General features: G+C 36.4%; 1 protein-coding gene across 1 annotated transcript in view; it reads left to right on the top strand.

Moving 5' to 3' along the window:
- Gmds (GDP-mannose 4,6-dehydratase) overlaps positions 1-21696 on the top strand; it is a 518409-nt gene that overhangs the window by 65462 nt on the left and 431251 nt on the right. Inside the window, exon 2 of the mRNA XM_051194481.1 lies at positions 21100-21144. Within this exon, the coding sequence (XP_051050438.1) occupies positions 21100-21144 (45 nt within the window). The remainder of the gene's footprint in view (positions 1-21099; positions 21145-21696) is intronic.

Consider the following 21696-nt stretch of genomic DNA (forward strand, 5'->3'; position numbering starts at 1 on the left):
TATCTATCTATCTATCTATATATATATATATATAGGTTTCATTTGTGACTAGCACTCTGAGAAGAAAAATTAACAGTACACATTTTGGGTGGCACCAGACAGTGATTGTCTGGGGGCAAGTGGTATAACCCGAGGTGGAAAATCTTTTACTGACTTTGAGTTGGAAAAGAGTAGGTGCATACTTGTGGTCATTGCCCTTCTTTCCTACTCTATGTGCCAGCATCTGAAGTAGAGATCTTAACCACTTCCTTCTATCTTAATTTAATTTTGAATATGAGTGCCTTTTGAACATTAGCTTTTGTGTATAAATACAAATTATTAACAACAATCTGAATAGAAAGGAATTTAGCATGTTATTTTGATACTGAGTAGAATTTCTAAAACAGAGGTAAAAGAATCCTCAAGTAGCATTGTTTTATGAATTCACAAACCAGTTTCCCTGTAGCTCTAGAAAAATGTTTACTGGAGCAATAGCTTATAAGAAATACCTATTTTCCACTACTGTGTATAAAGTTTACCATGAAATATCAAAATCTTGTGACTTGGGATTGTATGAATCACTGGGAAACATTAAAAGTAGCTTTAATATATCTTTTCCCACATTTTACATAAAAATGTAAGCTCAAAAATTGAAAATCTCTTTTAAAAGCCCAAGATGTGATGGTATATGCCCTCGATCCCAGCAGGCACCTAGGCAGTGAGGGAGGGCTTATGGGTTCAATGTCTGTGAGCATTATGTTGCATGTGAGACTTCCATTTCTATATAAGAGTCTTTATAAACTATTAACTGTCAGTCAACTGCCACTTGCTTACTATGTATTTTTAATTTTTTTTTTTTTGTGGTGATGCTTTCTGTGTTTATATTGATGTTAATTTTCCTAATTTGATTTCTAAGGTTTTTGGTTCTTTTGTATTGTTTTTGACTATACAGACATTTTAACTAAAATTTAGCTAAAATTAGCTTGTAATTAGCTAAAATCATCAGTCTTTTGCTTTTCTGATATCTGGAATTTGAGAGTGATTAAAATATTTTCTGCTTTAAGATTATTTGTTCATATGTCCATTTGTTACCTAGTAGCTTAGTTGCTTTATTTTCTCTTTTTTAAAAATATTTTTTATTTTGATTTATATGCATGCATCTATGTGAGTTTTCCCCATGTGTATGGGTGACCACTTAGCCAGAGCAGGGGTGAGATCACTTGGAGCCAAGATTACTTGCGGTTGTGACCCAGTGCTAGAACCAAACTTGGTCCTCTAGAAGAGACACAGGTACTCTACTCTTAACTGTTGAGCCACTTCTCCAGTCCATGATATAATTTTAACTTGTGTTGTATCTGAAATTCATTTTGATGTGAAGAATAAATTCATTATATTTTCAGAATGACAGTTTCCACTGTCATTTATTGAATGGCCTAGTTTTTCCTATTGATTAGAAGATGCTACTCATGTTACATAGCATTCTTGTATTTGTGACTGTGTCTAGGATTTGATTGAATTGTTGCTGTCTTTGTTTTTGTAGCATGCAATTTTCATTACTTGTATAATTCCATCTTTCCTGTTCATATATTTCCCCCAGAATTTTCAGGTTATTCCTGCCTGTTTCTATAACTAGAATATATAATCTTGTCACTTTGTTCCCAACCTCTCACTCAATAACTAGTTGAAGGTTAATTAGAGTACAATGTGTATCTTCCTAATGTTGAGTCTTCAAAGACCAATGCTGTATCACAATGTTGTTAAATGTTTTTTGTTTTACATACTGTAATAATTTTATTACATGTGAGAAGAATTTAGGGAAATTTTCTTTTTCTTTTTTGTTTAGTTCTTACCAATATCTTGCTTACTCTGTTTTTATATATTCAGATTTCATTCATATTTTGATTGGATTCTTTCCCCCAGTATACTTAAGTGATGATACTACATTTAAGTTGAAAGCACTTAACAGTTTTATAGTTAATTAACTTTAAAAGCTTGATTTTTCTTTTTCTTTTCTTTCTTATTTTTTTTAAGGTAAACAGTTACATCAATAGAATGATGTTCACTTTTAGCTTTTCTTTCAATTCCACTGGTTAGTAGCAGTAACCAAGTCAGTGCCTCTTAAATACTTTACAAGTTACAAGTTGGCCAAACCTTTACTGAGTTTAATTTGATTTAAACAGCCTTTCCAGAAAGTTATCCCCAACTTTAGCTTTCTTTTAACAAAAGCATTTTAAATGTTTGTCAATAATAAGGTCACATTCTAACAAAGTTGAAAAAAAATTATGGACTTAGACATTTGCATCACATTAATGTTTTCATACTAAAGAAATATTTATGACATAGATTTATAAAGCTTCCTGGGTTCCTTCTAGAAGATGTGAACTTTAGCTTGAGGAGATTATAGTTAAATAAATGCCTATTTTAATTAGTATTTCTCAAAATTATTTGTACAGTGCTATTACATTTTAAAGAGTTCATATAAAATTAGTAATGATATATTTACTTCAATTCATCTTAGCAAAGATTTGTTTACTCCATTTCTATCCTGTGCTTATGGTTAATACTTAAAATGAGCCTAAATGACTTGATTAAAGAAAAGTTTAAAAACAGTATAAAAATTTCTAAAACTCTTAACCTTTTAAATATGGAAAACCTATACATATATAAGTATATATGTTTTTAGGGTTCAAGAGCTGTTTATGTGTATTTCCTTAGAAGCAGTACTTATAGAAAATAATACATTACTTGAAGATCATTATGAATAAGAAGTTATACTGAGAACATTTGTTTGTCACCTCACTGATTATAGAAATCATTTATTACTACTATCTTGAATTATGTAGTTTATTTGTATCTGACTATGCTGCTAGCCACTGGATTTCTAAAAAAAAATTATTGATAACAGTATACACTTAAAATTCACTCTGATTATTCATGTTTATAGAGACTGTGTGACTATAATATTTGCCTTTGGGGATATTCAATGAAGCAACATTAAATAGATAATGTATTTCAAAATTATTTATTTCTTTGTGTGTTTTTTGTGTATGTGTACACACACACACACACACACACACACACACACACAGGATCGTGCACACATGACTTTGGAGAGCACATTCTTTGTGCCATGGGATCTAGGAACCAAACTCAGGTTATTAGGCTTGCTTGGGAACTGCCTTTACTTACTGAGACATCTTGTTGGCTCAAAATTCTATTATTCTTAACTGTGTGTGTGTGTGTGTGTGCGCACACACATGCATGCATATCTTTGTGTATGAAAATATAACTGCAGGTGCTTTCCTAGGTCAGAAGAGGGTGTTAGAGCCTCTGGGGCTAGAGGAAAGGAGGTTGTGAGCTGTTCATCATGGGTGCTGGCAATCAACTTTGAGTCCTCTGCAAGCACTGTAAGCATTCCTAAACACTGAGCCATCTTCCTCCCCTTCCCAGAATCAACTTTACCTTTGTTATACCTAGACAAATGGCATACAAATTTGCTGCCTCAGTATCTCTGAGGATGCTCAGATATCTCTAAAGAACGTTTGTGAGTGTCATGCTTTCCAATCACATTCGTATTCAACAGTTTCAAACTAATTAGGAGCTGTGAACTTAGAGTTGTCAATGTACATTTATTGTGGAGTAGAAAGAGATAGTGTATTTTAAGTATTACATAATGGTAGAAGTAATGATAACACGTAGACATTTTAGTCAACCAAAAAGGTTTTCAAATTTACTTAATAGTTAGAAATAGAACTAAGTTTTTGGCCATCATCTATAAAATGCAGAGACATACAGTCTTTTGAAGGTTCTTCAGTTTCAGTTATTACCCACTCTTATTCCCGAGTAATTGCTTGCTTATGATAGGTGGAAATAACTTTAGAGACCAGTTTACAATTTCATGCCCTAATTTTGTAGGTTTAAATGGAAACCAAAAGAATAGATTTTTATCCAGAGACAGTACAGTAAATGGTTAAAAACCAATCTGTTGTTAAACTTTCCACTCTTGAAACATTGGAGACAGCTTTGTAGAAGTTTGAGAAGTGAGTGTAAGAACTAGAAATATCACACTCAATGAAAATTTTAATTGTATTTCAACATTGATTAGAGATTATTCAGTTTGTTGCCATCCTTGTGAGTTCTCAGTGGCACGTGTGTGTTTGTACTTGTTTCCAAATGGAAAGCATTGTTCAAGTCTGCATTTTTCTTATGTAAAAAAAATTTGAAAGAAATGATATACTATGGCCTCTTAGTATTTATCTCGAGCATATTGTTATTACTGTGATAGAAATTAGGGTGCAGGTGTACACATGTGTGTACACACACACACACACACACACACACTGTAAATGAAGATAGTCTTAAAAACATTTCCCTTCCACTTCTAGTATGTAAGGTAAGTTGAAGACAGATTGAAAAGCAAAAGAAGAAAAGGGAAAAGACAACTTCATGGCCCAAGCCTTGGGACTTAGTTAATGCCCACTGCACCAGATGGGATCTGCTGTGTCCTGAGTCTCCCCACAGCTTGTAAAGGTGGCTAAAAATAGTCTCATTTGGGGTCTGTTGACCAGCAAATAGGGAAAGCTGGAGGCATGTTGGTGAAATATACTTCAAAGTAATTTCTTTTGACGTGTTTAAAAGGCTTCTTTGTAAATGTACTTTTAAATAGTAGTTCTGTTTCCTTGAATCCACGCAAAAGCATAAAATAGGCTGTATTCAGGAGAACTGGCGTGGGAACACTTTCAGCTCAGTCGTGGCCTGTGTTGGGACAGCTGCTCCCCTTGTGTACTGCCCTGTTCCTTTTAAAGGTCCCAAACTCAGGTGGCTAGAACTTTCTGTGGCAGGATTTTACATAATCCTCATGTGCATGTTTCCTGTGTGCGTGTTCACAGGAGTGTTGTGGTTAAATTATCCACCTATTAGGTTTTTAATAGGAGGAAATACGTGTAAATGAACCAATATTTGCTAGTGGTTTGATTTTTTTTTTTTTTTTTTTAAAAAGATACATCTTGTTCTCTTTGCTCTGTTTCTAAAATTAAAAAATGATTTCCATTTGCATGATTGATAGTGGAACCCAGGCCTTGCAGATGCTGAGCAGGCATTTGGCCCCTGAGCTTTACCTGTACTCCAGTTCTTTTTCTTACTGTATCACTGATTTACTCCCAATAGATGAGAAACTACCTTTTCTCTTTTAATCATTCAAATGTAAACTATCTGAGGTAATTTTAGGCAAGCCAAAGGACAGTTGTGGTTCTGGTGTTTTGCTTCCCCCTGTGTTTTATATTGCTGAAGTTTTTGCTTCACTATTGGTTAAATGATGTCATTGAGTTGACCTCTAGGTCTTCTCCAGGTGTCCTTTTGTGATTTTAAATGCAGCTGACAGAGCTGGGGCCTGGGATGTGCTGAGCTTGGAAGAGAGTTCCTCTGCTTTGTACAGTACTCTGCTTATCCATGTGTGCTGCCCAGAGGGTTACTCAGAATTGGGGGTTTTGCTCTCTAAGTCTGCTTTTCCCACAGCAGGGCATCCCACCAGGAGGTGATGTTTTGGTGAATCCCTGTGCTCAGTGCTCTTAGTTTTCTTAGTTATGAGCCCAAATCCATAGGCCAGAGGAGACTTTGAAGTCTCCTGTTTATACTTTGCTGCTCTACTTAGGACTTCGAAGTACATGTTGAATCACTGAAAGACCCATTAACTGGAGGTTTTCACACTACAAATCTGTATTTACCACACTCGGCTTAGTCACACCAGCATTTAATTTATTTTGGATCAGCTCCTTTAGCAAGGAACTTAAGGTTTTACTATTCCAAAAATGCTTTTGAAAGTTATTTACCCTTTTGCTCACTCAACATCTGACAAAAATGTAAAAATGTTTCCAGGAATAGTAAAAATGTGTTTCTGAACACTGGGTTGAGACAGGGAGTTTAATTCTATGGTACGGGTGCCTCACTTGAGAGCAACCTTTATAGGGTGCCTCACTTGAGAGCAACCTTTATATGGGATTGTACATCACATTCTTTTGCATTGGCTATTCTAGTATATTTCAAATAGAATTTGTATTTAAATACTTTAAAAATAACTGTCAGCAGCACATCTGTTTCAATGTAGCTACTTTTAATTTTTAAGTTGCTGATTTATCTAGTGTGATGGGGGGATTGCTGTAAACTTATAGCATTTACTAGATAGACTTGGATACATTTTTATATTTTTTTGGAGAATCACAGAGAAAAATTCTGTGTTATTAGTATGATTTGTTTTATAAGGATCTCATTAAGAAATGAAACCCTGTGAAACCAACAAGATTATTGCCATTCTCTTGATGGATGACGATGGCATATGGGTGGATGGGGGCAAATAGATACATGTGGTAAATGCAGTATGATGATCTGGGAATGATGCAGAGGTTTCCAGTGCCTTCACGCCAGACTAGAGATAATTAATGTCAAACTTCCAAAATCATAGCAATCTAATGTCTGTAGGTTTTTCTTCCCCGTTTGGAAATTTATCAAAATCTCCTTCTGGAACAAGTCACTGGAAACTTTAAGTTCAGTGTCTCATGCATCTCTTTTGGGCTGGCAACCAGCATCACGTACCACTGAAATTAGGGACTCTGAGAGTGAGGGGAAGCAGTATTGCTTTTCCACTCTTGGCAGAGCCTGTCATATCAGAGGTTTCAGTAATTACCGAATTGATTGTCATATATATATATATATATATATATATATATATATATATATATATATATCTATATCTCATCACCTTCACATTTTGGCCAACTGTTTACTTTTTCTTTAGGCTTCATCAAATCTAAACGGTTTTCTAAATAGTTGTTTTTCTCTTCAGTCCAGGTGAAGCACTTGGGAAGAACAAGTCAAATAGGACCATTTCTTTTGCTTTCCGCTCCTTAGTGCTAGTTCATACTATATCATATCTGTTAGCAGCTTCCACTTGTAGGTTTTTCTATCCTTGGGATGCATCTTCTGTCTTGTGAAAATTTATCTTTTCTTCTTTCTGTTAACTAAGTGTCTTTAAATCTTCAAAAGATCAGCATATCATCTTTGAGAGTGGTAATCATTATTGTGACTTTTGGCAGATATTGCCTAATAGCTAAATCTATTTCTGTTCTATGTTTAGGGGAAAATTAGCTAGTTACACTTTTCAAGAAGAACATATTAACTTCAGAAAGTATTTTCAGAATAAAGATACTTGTCTTACCTATGGGGGAACCCATTATATAGTTAAGAACTGAGAAACACTGATATTCCATTAGAAAGAAATTTGGGGAAGGAATTAAAAAAAGAGTGTTTAAAGGAAGAAATACGTCATAGTGTATTACCTGAAGAAGCTATGGAGTTGACCTTTTTAGATATTATCATAGAATTGCAGAGCCTTAGATCTACAATTGATTTAACTTATTTTAATTCTTGCCTTCCTTACTTAACCAGAGGTAACCTGCTAGGTTTGATGATTTTGCCTTTCTCAGATATTTTTCATTGTTACAATTCTGTAAACACCTTCATATCTCTCAGGCCTATAGCCTATATCTTAAGGCATGAACAACATCAATACTGGAAAATAAGTAATTTTTGTCTTGTAAAGTGTTTTGCCCATTTAAAGTCCACAAGAATATGTTCCATACTCTATATTTTTGTAAGAACACATCTTTTTTGATAGTTGATATTGGTAGATGTTTTACATTTTGCCCAATGTAGTGCATATGAAATATAATTTTCATTTCCATGATTGCTGGTGGAGATAAGTGTGGTAGTTCATCTTCTGTTCTTAGAAAAACACCTGATGCATGTGCTTATGAAGAGAAGTTCATTAGCTCATAGTTTTGGAGGCTAAAAGTTTAAGATGAAATGACCTCATCTGTTTGTCACCCTGGTAAGGACTCCTTTGGCTGCATCATTGCCTTGCAGAGAAATAGAAAGGGAACTGATTGTGAAGAGAAGAGGCCAAGCATTTGTTACTGCCTTGTTTTCTAAGAGCCTGTTATGGAAGAGGCTAGGTTACTTTGTGAAAGCCCATTAGTTTTTTCAGAGGTCAGTGCCTGTACTCCCTAGCTACTTCTTCCTAGAACCCCACTCTTAAACCTTTCATTACATGAATCTCTTAAACCTTTCAGCTCTGATGTACTGAGGACTAAGCTTCCATCACATGAATTGTTTGGGAAACATTGGTATCTAAGCCACATCCAAAGAATGGCGCTGAGCATCTTTCATAGGATTGCCAGAAGTCTATGATTGATCTCAAATAGCACATTTACTTGTGCATTTGCAAGTAGATTTTTTTTTTATCCTGTAATCTTTTAAAAATTGATATTTAGTACTTCTTATGTATTCAGGGTATTGAATGGTCCTGTTATGGGTGTACACAGACTATATTTAATAAACTCTTGATAAATGGAGTTAAAATACGAACCTTTTCATACCACTTTCAGCCTTTATCTCTATCCTTGTTTTCTGTTTTCCCAGGACACTGGCTCCAGTAACATGCAGTACTTGCAGCTTCCAGAGATGGCCAGGGTTCCTTTCCATAGGGCAATTTATATTCCTGAAAGCCTTTCTTCTACTTTATCCTCTTTGAGGGTCCCACTTTTCTTTTAGTATTTATTTAAAGTGCTACCCTCTTTGCGAATCCTTCTACTCTTCCAGATTCATTTACTGTGTCCATCACAGCCATACTTGGGGCTGCTCTGGTATCACACTCACTCTCTTCTGGGGACAGGCATGGTGGTGGGATATGTGAAGTCAAGCAGTCTGTGTTTGTTAATTCTCTTCAAATTTTGACACCTTGTAAATATTTCTTGTGGAAGAGAGTCTGTTTCTCCCAAACCTAGCTGGTTTTAGACAGCCAGGGTCAACTGTGAGCATGTCCTTGATATGAAACTAACTGTGGCAAAGTATCCTTTCTCTTATCAGGCACTTTAGGAGACCATCTTCTTTCCACGGCCATGTTCTGGGCAGCGAGGTACCATCCTCATGGCTCAGAGCCCATCAAAGTTTCTTATACTAGTGAACCTTGGGCTGCTCATATTGTCTGCCTTGCTTTCCTGGAAATCCAGAAAAGGCACTCTTGGCCTTGGCTTTCCCCTTACTCCTGTTCTTTCTGCCTCTGATTGTTCCAGTACTTCTCCATCTGGCTCTGAATGGTGTGTACTTGGCCATTTGTGTGGGACCTTTGAGGATAGTAAACTTTGTTTTACTTAGTCCCTACTGCTGTATTTCTTCTTGTGGCTGCACCTGACTGACCATCATCAACAGAAAACAGACTGTCTGGTTTTGGACCTTCAAGTCATCTCTTTGTAGCTGTGTAGCCATCCTCATCCATAAAATCAGAATATCCATGGAACGCATTCAGTTATTTAGAGGGCTAATACTTAGAAACTGCTCCTAGCTTGCTGCTCATGGTAAATACTGACTCCAGTTCATATTACCACTGACAGTTGTTGCATCTATTGATAGAAGTGACTCTCATCTCTTGCTCTGCATCCAGAATACTTGTTGAGACATCAGCAGATATCTGACACATGAGTGAGCAGAATAATAAACATGGCATGAAGAGTTAGAGCCAGGATCTGAAATGCTTATTAAAATGATTGTTTTCATTTGCCTAGGCTTTTGAGAATGAGGAAATAGTTAATTGACAACCATAACTCTTTAACTCATTTACTATAAAGAACTGTCATCTCTTCATATAAGCCCATGGTTCCAAACTATGGTTTGATAAGCCTAGCTCCCCCACATGGCAACTAGACCATTATATACTAAGCACTTGCATTTATTGAACCTCCCTCCTTCCTTTCTTTCCTCCCTCCCTCAGTCCCTCCCTCCCTCTCTTTCTCCTTCCTTCCCTCCCTCCCTTGATGTTGAAACTTGTCTTTGCATGTGCTAGGTGAAGTGTTCACCACTGAGTGATACTTCTAGCCTACATTTGATTCCTATGTAAGTATCTTTGGAAAAGGCATTTACTTGGAGGGGGAAAAAAATCAAACAGAATAAGGAAAAGATAACCTTTAATAAAGGCTATAGAAATCATGTAGATTATGACTTAGGAGTAGAAAGGCCTGCTGCAGCCTAGATTTTAGAAGTGTGAAGACCCGGGACTTTGCCCTGGGTAATATAGATGGAGTGGATACAGCAGTGAGTCTGAGAGTACATTATAGGTAGTGTTAGCCTGTGTGGTCCTGAAGAGAAAGCATTGCCAGTGCTAAAGGTAAGAATCTGAGTTCTCATTTGCAGACAAGGAGGCCAAGTGATGAATAATAAAGTTTTGATATTTAAGTTTCCAATATCATTAGACCATTAGTGCATTTCTTGGAGACCTAGTACTTAGGAGTTTGGAAATGTCAGGCATTCATTGATGGAATTATGGGTGATTTTACAACTTGTACTGCAGTATGTGCCCAACACATGATCTTTTTTGTTTGTTTGTTTGTTTAAGATAGGAATGTTTGCAAGACTTTCAGTTCTTACAAAGAAAACATGGCATTGAGTAGTTTTGCATTTTAAACTTAGATTGCACTGTTTTGAATGAGTTTAATTTGAAATTTTCAAGAAAGGAAAAAGTAATCTGTGACCTTGTTAAGCAAGTATGAGAATTTATGTTAAATTGAAGTTTTTTCATGGTAGGAGTCAATACTGTGATTTTTTACACATATTTCTATTGACACAATACATTTATTTTTAAAAATACTATTTTATCATTTGACTACAGAACCTGAAAAGAATTTAAAGATATTGTCAGTGCTGATCCATTGGGGATTACTTTTCAACTTATGTAAATGTACGGACTTGGCACAAGAATTATTGAGCTAGCATCAACATGTATTTTTTTAACTTTTATTTGTATTTCTTATCTTTATTTTTATTTATGTGTTTGTGTGTTTTGCCTGCATTTATATTTGTGCACTCTGTGTGCAGTGCCTGCAGAGACTAGAAGAAGGTTTCAGATCCCCTGGGACTGGAGTTACAGGTTATGAGCAGTCATGGGGCTGCTGGGAATTGAACCCAGGTCCTTTTGAAAAGCAGCAGGTATTCTTAGCCTCTGAGCAGCCTTTCCATTCCCAATAAATATAGTTTTGAAAGTGAATGCTTTTATATCACAGTCAAATCAGGTATTTAAAAACAACAACAAACCATCAAGTCCTGTGAAACTTAAAGAAAAAATGAATTTTTGACACATAATTTAGTTGGGTTTTTTTTTGGCACGAGTTTTCATATAAATTTACTCATTGATTAGAAGACTTAAAGTGCTATGAAATCATATTCTGAAATATTTGATTTTGATTAAGGCAGAAGTGTTGTGGAAGCTACATTGTAGTTAGGATGTGATAATTTGGTTTTCATTTTGCTAAGTTCTTTTTCTCTATGACCTTGAACAATGGATTTCTTTTTATGAACTCTTAATTTTTGTTTTAAAATATGTTAATTGTATGTGTGTGTGTGGGTATGGCAGAGTTCAGAGGACAAGTTGCAGGACAAGATTCTCTCCTAATACTATGTGGGTTGCAGGAATCAAATTCAGGTCTCAACTTTGACAAGTGCCTGTAGCTACTGAACTATCTCGCTGATCCAGATTTCAGTTTTTATAATCGGGAAAAATGGAGATATCTTAACTACTCAAAAAGATATTGCTAAACGTATGTGACAAAAATTACATAGCGTACTTAGCAACTGTAGTAATTATAATATTTTAGAAGGTCTCATTTAGCAAAAAACAATAAATAGCACAATACTATATAATAGATGCTATAATGCTAAATAGTAAAAATATATGCTATGATGTGAAGTTGAATGAATCATACCTATAAGGCTAGGTAGTTTAGATATGTGACCTAAACCTATAATATGTAGTCATATGCCAATTGTCTTGCAAGTCCCAGGAGAGAGGTTAGCTGGGAAGCAAAAGCAGTGGCTGGACACTTAGGAATTATGAGATTAGACTAAAAGGTATGTGAAAATCAGAGGCAGCTGCTCTTTAGCTTCAACACTGAAGTTAATTAAACTTCCATTTCAGCTCAAATCTCTGGCCTTTTGGGAAATTTAGAGCTTGATGCTACTGAGATCCACATAGGGATGGTGCCCAGTACCTGTTGGGAACTACATTTTCCCTCGTAGAGAGCCCTATCACCCCTTCATCAAAATGTGTGGTATAATATACTACAACCTAACACATTGAATACACAAATTTAATTTTATCAGATGAACTTGCCACAGAACTCAGCATCCAAAGAAATCAGTATTCTTTGTTCCTACATTTGTTTGTTTCGTTTATGTAGAATACACCATCTGTTCTTGATGGCATTAGTTTTATCACCTGAAGCTTTCTGGGTGGATGCTAACACATTTCTGCATTACACTCACATACACACAATTGAGTGTAAACTGTCTTTAAGTGATTTTATTTTCTTTTATTTGGTTTTCGAGACAGGGTTTTGCTGTAGCCCTGGCTTACCTGGGACTCACTCTGTAGACCAGGCTGGTCTTGAACTCTTATAGATTAGCCTGTCTCTGCCTCCCTAGTGCTGGGAGTAAAGGCAGGTGCCACAGCACCTGGCTGTTTAAATGGTTTTTTAATATGCTTAAAGTATAACATGTATTTTGTGTTTTTTTTTTTTATCCTAAAGTTTTCTGTTTGCCAGTAAGCAAGCGCTTTACTGCTGAGCTATGTCTTTAACTCCACAAATCATAGTTATTAACTTATATCTTTCTGTATTGATTTTGTTTTCTGCATAGCAAACATTACATTGGGATAGAGCAGAGCAGATCTGTAGCATATTAGGGAGCCAGAAACTGAGATTTATCTATCTATCTATCTATCTATCTATCTATCTATCTATCTATCTATCTATCTATGCTAACTATGAGCAATCTTAACTGATTAAACAAATTAATTATATGTCTCAAAGAAATAGTTTAAAATAATGGTATTATATGTAAACAAACCCTTTTGGAAGCAATAGTGACATTTTAACGACAACCTTTTTAACAGATGTCAGCAAAACATGGAAGGATAATTGTGTTCATCTTGTATTACTCTATTGACTTTTAGTTACCATAATCAAACAAAATATTTTTTTTTGCTTTTCTTCCAAAGCTATGGCACAGATTATAAAAAACACACAAGAAGACATAAATAAATCAAGTAAATACTAAAATTTCATAATTTTTCTCTTCAATAGGAAATGTGTGTTTTTTTTTTTTTTTTTTTAATTTTTTTTTTGGGTTTCATTCCTTGTGGCCTCGAGCATTGGTCAGAGGCCACTCTATTTTTCTTAAAGGAACCAAAAATATTCATCTCTTCTGGCCAGTACTTGAGTTATTAGCGCTAAAGAAACAGCCTTGCATTGTATGGACAGTAACTTTGACAGATAGTGAGGAAAGGAAAAGGAAAGGGAAAGGAATTTAATTTGTAAAATTTATACAGTTTTAGTTTTGTGTAGTTATAGCTGTGTACTATATAGTTATGTGTGAAGCTTACTGTTAATTTATTATTGGCATTCCTGTAACTTAATAATGGCCCTTATCTGGATTACTGATATATAGAAACTTTTAGCAACTATACTGTTCTGAATTTGAAAGGAGGTATTCATACGAGCACACTGAACTAGCCTCTTAGATGGATATGCTTCCCTGTTTTTTCTTTTTCTTTTTTTCCCCCTGCGGTTCCTGATTTCATGCTCAGGTGGGGTGATTGATTTCTTCAGGGCACTGTGCCATCCAGCATAGAAGATAGCTTTTCTTTTATCCATAGAGCTTTCCCCATCCCTACCCATGACTCATGCATCTACCGCAATTCTCAGATAGCTGTACAGGTTACTGCTTATTATTTTCATCCTATCCACATGTGAGTGTGCTGATGCATGTGAAAGCTGGAGGACCTAGCCAGGATTGAAGCATTATGTTATCTAAGCCAGGAAATGCCTGGCTGCCCAGATACTTCAGAGCAATACAGCAGGAACTGAATCTCTTACTTCCTTCCTGTCCTTCTCCATTTCATTATACCCATGCCCTCAAGTAGGTGTTTGATACCCATTAATTCTGTTTGCTTTAAATTACTAATAGTCTACAGGAGTCAGTTCCATGTTAAAGTATTTGTAGGTGCAGAACTGCTAATGGATGGCACTGCTCACAACATGTTGTACCCACCAATATTAATAGTAATAAAGAAAATGCTCAACAGGTATGCCGACATGCAAGTCTGATGAAGGCAGTTTCTGTTTGTGGTTCTCCTCATATGTGTCAAGTTGACACTCAAGATTGACCATCACACTCTTAGACCTTAAACTGATTAATCTGAACTCTTAGACCTTAAGCTGATTAATCTGAACATGCCTTGTTTTTTCCTCTTTAAGTGGAGGTAATAAGAGTGGCATGTGTGAGTATGCAAGTGACTAGATGAGGAACACCTCAAGTACACATGGTGTATACATACATACATACATACATACATACATACATACATATTCCATTACTCGCTATTAAGCCTTTTACTGTTTGCAGAGCCAGAGGGGTGATTCAGCAGGTACAGAGGAAGCTTGCACAAAGGCCTTCTGGTCTGAATTTGAAGTTGGATCCCAAAAAATTGGCAGGAAAGAATTTAATCCAGAGGGTTTTTCTACCTCCACATCTGCATCATTGCACACGTATGCATGCACATACACACATAATAAATGATATTTAAAAACAAACACTCTTTACTGTCCATTGTACTGTATACTAAATAACTGTGATGGGCGAATGTGTCGGTCCTAGTATCACTTCTGATTGGGGAGTCCAAAACACAGGTTTTTCATCTGCAGAACTTTTTTTTTTGTTCCTGGTAAAAGGCATGTTGTCTAATGTTCTTACCTTGAACTTGTGTTTCCTGTAAACATTAAATGTTGTTTTCAGTTAAAAAATAAATAAATAAAACTCTCCAGCTGGCTTTGCTGGGAGGACTCACCAAAGAATTAAATTTGCCATTTTTAGATGTTAGTGCATGAGTTCTGACAATGTATTGGATAGATACCACACCACTAAAATCAAGGCATGTTTTGTCAGTAATTTGATTACTTTAAAAGTCTGTTCATGCTCCTTTGATGGCAAGCATTGTTGTTTTAATAGTTTTAAAATTGTAATTAAAGTATAATTATATAATATCTCCCTTCCCCTTCCCTCCCTTCTACTTTTCCCATTCTTCCCCCAACTCCCTTTCAAACTCATGACCTTTTTTCTTTGATTATTATTGTTACGCTCACATGCCTTTTATTTATATAAATATATATGTATTTATATACACATACATATATATGTATATATATATACACACACATATATATATACACACACATACGTATATAAATATAACCTCCTGAGTCCATTTAATGTTGCTTGTATGTATGTGATTTCAAGGCTGACCACTTAGTATCTCTGGGGAAGACTAATTCTCCTCTCAGCAGACATTAGTATCTTATAGTTCTTTGTCCCCGAGTAGGGCACTTTGAGACTCCCCCTCTCATGTTAGCATGTTTATTGTATTGTCATCATTTGGGTCTTGTATAGGCAGCCATGCTTTTGCCATATCCTGGTTGTAATATCTCTGTCATTCCTAGGAGAGACCATCTCACAGTAGACATTCTATTCCACTAGTTCTTACAGTGCTTCATTTCCCTGAAAGAACACTGTTTCATAAAGTTGTGATGTTGAACTTTGTGTCCAGTGTTGTGCGCATGCGCACACACATGCACACACCACATGTGGGAAATAAAGAAAAACAATAACAATAAAGGATTACTTTTTAAAAAGGTGTTTGCTACTTGACAGATTCAAATAGTAGGTATAATTGGTGCTTTCTCCTTCATTTTCTTACTTATAGGATGACTGGAGGTGATTTACCTTTCTGGAAACTGACTATTAATATTAACCTTGTACTCACCGCCCATCATTGGGAAGCCAGGATTTGGCTGCAGAGCCGTTCTTCCTTCCTAGCATGTATGAGCCAATGAGCATATGCCTAGAGGGTCCCTTTCCTGGTAGAGAAAGAAATGTGGCTACAGAGGGTATTGGCTGGGCATAGTCATCTCTTTTGTTCAGATATAGTTGACTATCATTTTGTGTTTCTATGATTTTCCCTACAAAAAAAGTAAGTGGAAGTGAAAGTGTATTCCTTGGTAATAGCAACTTGTATAGAGAAATAATTTTGAATTATAAAGATTATGAGATGGAAATATATCTTTGAGATGTCTTTTTACTATTCAGTCAGTTATTATTTTATTAATCACTATTGACTTTGTTTTTGTTATTCTTGCAGTAATGTGTTAGACTAAGTATCCTGTTTGCTCAACTGTAATCATTAGTTTGTTCTTTTCCTTTTACAGAGTTAGGTTTTGAGTTTTGTTTCATTGAGGCAGGGTTTTAATGTAGTCCAGGCTACCTCTTTCAGTCCTTTTGCCTCAACCTTCTGAGTGCTGAGGCATAGATGTACACTTTCATGCTGAATTGTTTAGATTTTAGTGCAGAATTCTGGGCTCTAGGGTTCTAGAGACTTGCTTTTTATTATTATTTTTTTAGTATGTGAGGGCATGCCGGTTCTACTCTCCCAGTGTGTGACTTTACACTAAACACTTCATTGTTTTGCATCTCAATTTCCTGATCTGTAAAACGACAGCATTATATTAACTGGTCCCTACGGGCTTTTGAATCCTGAGTTTGACATAGATATTATCCAGTGATTTGCTAAAAACATGAGCCAGGTGTCAATACTTGTTAAATATATTCTTCTCCTGGATGTTTCATAGCCCAGTGATTAAATAAATGGAAAATTTCATTCTGATTTAAAACAGCATTCTTCCCTAATAATTGATGTGATACATAGTTCTTATTGTAAGTACATAATGCCTTGATATTATAGTAGTGATTAGCTGAAAAGATGCTTTTTGGGGTGCATGTCTATTATTATTGTTGTTGCTTGAAAGTCTCACAGTGGAGCCCAGAGTTTCCTGTAAACTACTCAGCCCAGACTGGCTTCAAACTCTTGGGAATTCTCAGCAAAAGATGTTTCTTTTTATAATAATTAAAATATATAGAGGGAAAGAGACTAGAAAGGTATGCAAACAAGTACTTTCTTCTCATAAATACGTTGTATTCTATCTCTTACTAGGAGTGTTTAACCTTTTGGTATTGTTACTTTGCATGCATGGAGTTCACAATTGAGAACCATTTGCAGTTTAATTACAAAAAAAAAGCCAAAGTTATATGTCATAACATTTTAAGAAATTTTTATTTGTTTTATGCCACATTCATAGTTATCCTCAGCCCCATGCTGAGACATGTCTGAGTGAGACTGATGTCACTCGGCAGTGTAGTTTTCTCCATCTTACTCTTTCAAAGCTGCTATCCAATTGTGCCTTAAGGGAAGCCATGTGAGATGTGAGTTAGCATGCGTTCCAGAGGCACACTGTCCTGCACATCACAGTCATGTTTTTCTCCTTTTCAGTTCTTCATGTTGGCTGCAAATACATTGGTAGAAAACAGAAAAGAAACGCTATCACCTTGGTTATAGGATAGTAGTACTTGTTTATTTGTCTGCCCATTGAGTTAGAAATCCTGTTAGTACATTCCCAGTCATTTCCCATCTCTGGCTATTGATAAGAGGGGATAAAGCTTTCTGTGTTTGTAGATCTGGGGTATTACATAGTTTTCCTGTAATAGTTGAAGTATGAGCCTGCTGATTCCTAGAATAATGGCTAATTTTTTATGTGGCTCTCTGTGGGATATTTCTCACTGCCTCATGGAAACTGATGAGTATGTAAATGTGTGATAGATACGAGGCACACAAAAACATATAAAGAAGCCTCATCTCTCTCACATATATTTATCCCCAGAGGATCCCTTTCTGCATTGCTCTGTGCTGCCTTATGGGCATGTGCTTGGACAGAGCCAAGACCTGGGAAATCTTAGGCTTCCATCTTTTCTTTCTCTTCTGAGCTCTGGAGTATTCTAGAATTACAGGGTTTCTCTTTGTGGGGGTCATTTGATTAAAGTTGGAAGCTCTGTTTAATCTATAAAACATCCTGTAATGGAAAAGGGCCAAATCAAGTTAGTGTGAAAAATGAACCCTTTAATGGTCTTTGATTACTTTGTTGGGGTTTGACATGTTTTGGTAGCTCCCAGGGGGAGTAGTGGGGAAGATTATTTTCTAGTTCAGATAATAAAAGAGTTAGATTCTAGTTCTGCTTTCATCAATAACTAGTTGTGTGATATCTTGGTTACCTGAGATGCCAAATGGTTGTTTACCCTCCTCTCCGAGTTCTTACGTGAGAGAAAAAACAGAAAATGTTTCTGTGTCTTGAAAATAGTAAACCATAGTGATTGTCTTGAATGCTCTGGAATTTCATATAAAGTCAGTGCCTCTAATAACAATATGAAGAATTAAATTTTAAAAAGTCACAGGTGGGATATTATCTCTCTAATTAAAATGCCTTTTTAAAAAATGACTTTTGAACCTGGCTGGAATTTACCACTGGGTCCTAGCAAATGAGCAGATCTAGCCTGTTTCCTTTGGTTTCAAGAGTTAGCTGGTAGAACTTAATGTGACTTTTTAGGTTCTTGATGTGACATCTTAGTCATTAGTCTGATTGGAGCATTCTTGATATCACCCATCCCTCTGGTTTGGCTGCATGCTCAGATACCATGTCTCCTAGGAGTCCCCAAGGGCCAGTGGGGAGGATGAGGGGGAGGCCAGCTGAGCTCCTGGGCTAGAGACCAAGAGCCCTTGCTCGGCTCGTTTCCCACTCATTGTGCAGCCTGGGCCCTATCACTAGAGGGGCCTGGCAAGGAAATGAGGAGGAAGTGAATGCCACTGCTGGTTCAGAATGTTCCAGTGTGGTTGGAAAGTTTGAGGAGCAGGCTGGGTGAGAAGAACAAGACCTTATTGACAGGGTTCAGTCCTGGTCAGGTCTGTTTCACATCAGCTTTCTGAATAATCACAGCTCTCCAGTAGCCAGTAACACCCCCATCCCTTCTGTATGAGTATGGTAGAACATAAAACATTCCGTTTTATGCCATGTGGATAGTGTGGAGAGTATAGTATTGGATGCTTCAAGGTAACAATGCTGTAAGAAAAGCAAGTCTGCTTCCTAGAAATCTTTAGTCAAATTATTATCAGTACAGCTATTTTCTTTAAGACTGCTTTGTTAGCTGTTGATTCACAGCGCTTCCCTCCACACACACCTGCAACAAATTACAACCTTCCAGTGATCATATAGGCCAGCTTGGTTTATCCTGGCTTGAATCAGTTCAGCCTTGCAATTTGATTTGGCTAACATCTAAACGTGTGTAAAACCTATACACATTGTAAGATTGAGATGAAAAGGCCAAGCTCTTCTCCACGCAAGTCTATAAACCAGAATATTTATGTCAAAAAGTCAGAATAAAATCTGCTTGAGTTTTTAATGAACCACAGAATGTGCTCTTTGTACACCTGGCCTTGCCATTCTGCATGAATTCATGCAGGACTTCTGAATTAACCTTGTAAACACTCACTTGGCAGCCCTGTCATTTTTCAGGACCCATTGGTGGCTCCCTTACCAACTTTAGGTCAGATCATGACAATACTAAAATTTGTGTCATTTCCCCCCCCCCCACTGAAATATGTGGAAGGGATTTCTAAACCTCAAAGGGATATTTTAAGCTTTTTCAAACTTGTGAAACATAAGAAAAACCTCAATACTCTAGCTGCTTTACAGAACACAAGTTTGTGTTAATTGGAGCCTTAGTTTTATATTTAAGTCTGAGTTGAATCGAAGGGACTCGCCATTGGGGTAAAACGCTGAAGAGCAATTATGGAATTGGCTCCAAAATGTAAGACTTAGTCCTTTCTCTGAGAGTTGCTAGTATTCCTCAAATAGTAATAGTTCAACCATTGGCCTCAGACTAATTTAATTAGATCTCTGTCATACATATTTCTCTCTTAGTGTCATGAAATTATTTAACTAGAAAGTCCCATCTGGAAATTTCTAAAACAATTTTTATTACCAGTTGAGTCTCTCCGTGTTTATTCAGCTATCTCCTCCTTAAGGCAGGAATCACTGCATGTTTTAAGATCAACTCATAGAAGTAGTTGTTTCTTCTTTAGAAATGTGTTTGTATATATGCACACATATATGATAAAGCAGTTTTAATTGAATCCTATCCCATTAACCCTCTATACCTCAAATCCTCTAAACTCAGTGGCTTTCTACAGCCCTAGGGCTTAGCTGCTAACTGGTTCCTGAAACCTCCTGTGGAGGTTCTTACCTTACTACATAGTACTTCCAGCCTTCTCCACAGTTCTGTGGAGTCATTCTTAGTAATGGCAACACCTTGTGCTCACCCTCTCCTTTTGAATTTGCCACTTTCCTTTTTAAATATCACCCTCTATCTATCAATAAAGATTACACCTGGTCTTCCCAGGACTTGGTCATTGTATCCAATTTTCTCTCTTGTACCCTAAAGATTCCTTCACCCACAGACAACAGGAAGCAGATTGGAGAACATTGTGACTACATTCCCATAAGAGGTGGGGGAGGCTTTGGGTTGTTTTAAGATGTGTTGCAGTTGTTTACGGTGTGGAACATTTGTTTAATGATACAAAGATGTGTTGCATTCTTCTATGTTGCATTTAATTCTGGGAAGCTGTTTTTTGCCTCTCTAAAAGGATAAAAATCATCATCATCAACAACAACAAAATAAAAATAAATATCATCCCCATGAGAAATTTGTTGTATTCCTATGGCACTAAGACATTTTGCTTTGCTAACATATTTGTGTATTTCACATAGCCTGTAAATGGTAAAACTTGAACCCAGATCCATGTGATACTGAAACTTTGTACTCTCTCTGTTGCTCTTGTTATTTGCTTGGGTTTTGATTTCTTCCTGTCTTCAGCAATGCTTATATATGTCCTTGTCTACTTTGTTAATAGTCAAACACCATTTGGTGTTTGTTGTCCTTATCACTTTTGTTTTTACTTTGGTTCCTGTGATTTTTATTCTGTTCAAATTGCATTTCAAATGATGGTCTCAAAACTCTTAGTATAGATCACAATTCTGTCCCAGCAACCATTGGTCTAACACTTCTCAATTTTCCCTCTCTTTCCAGGATGGCTCATACTTGGCAGAATTCCTGCTGGAGAAAGGATACGAGGTGAGTGACTCAGTGCTCCTGGGGTTGCCCTGCACTGTTAGGATGCAGCTGCTTTGCTTCCTCTGTGTGTGCTTTCCACGGAAACTCTGATAACAAATCAGAATCCAAGCACGACTCTGCCATGGCGCCGGTGATGTTGCCAGCTCATTGTGCTGTCTATCTGCTGGTGAGCACACGGGGTTCGGCTGTTCTGCATGTCTCCCTTGTTTTCTGATAAAGCAACAGCCTGCGTGAGCCTGACTGCAACAGTGTTAGGGTTAATGATGTAGTTTATGATGTAATGTGCTACATTAAAAAGTTCCACTTATGGTGAAGTCACTTAATTTGGAAATTGCACAGAGCAATAAAAACCAAGATGATCTTCGGCAAACTTGCATGAAAGATTTACATCTGGAGGTGTTTGCTTTCTAACAGGAAGCTGCATATTTTATGGAAGATGAATCTGTGTGATTCATGTTGGTTCTATTATCGTTGTGTTTTGTTCTTCAACATTAGAAATAAAAAATTTCTATTAAATTTTATGTGGTTTAGTGAGTGCTTTTCAAGAACATT

The sequence above is a fragment of the Phodopus roborovskii genome, unplaced genomic scaffold (genome assembly GCF_943737965.1).
Source record: "Phodopus roborovskii unplaced genomic scaffold, PHOROB, whole genome shotgun sequence".
NCBI lineage: Eukaryota > Metazoa > Chordata > Mammalia > Rodentia > Cricetidae > Phodopus > Phodopus roborovskii.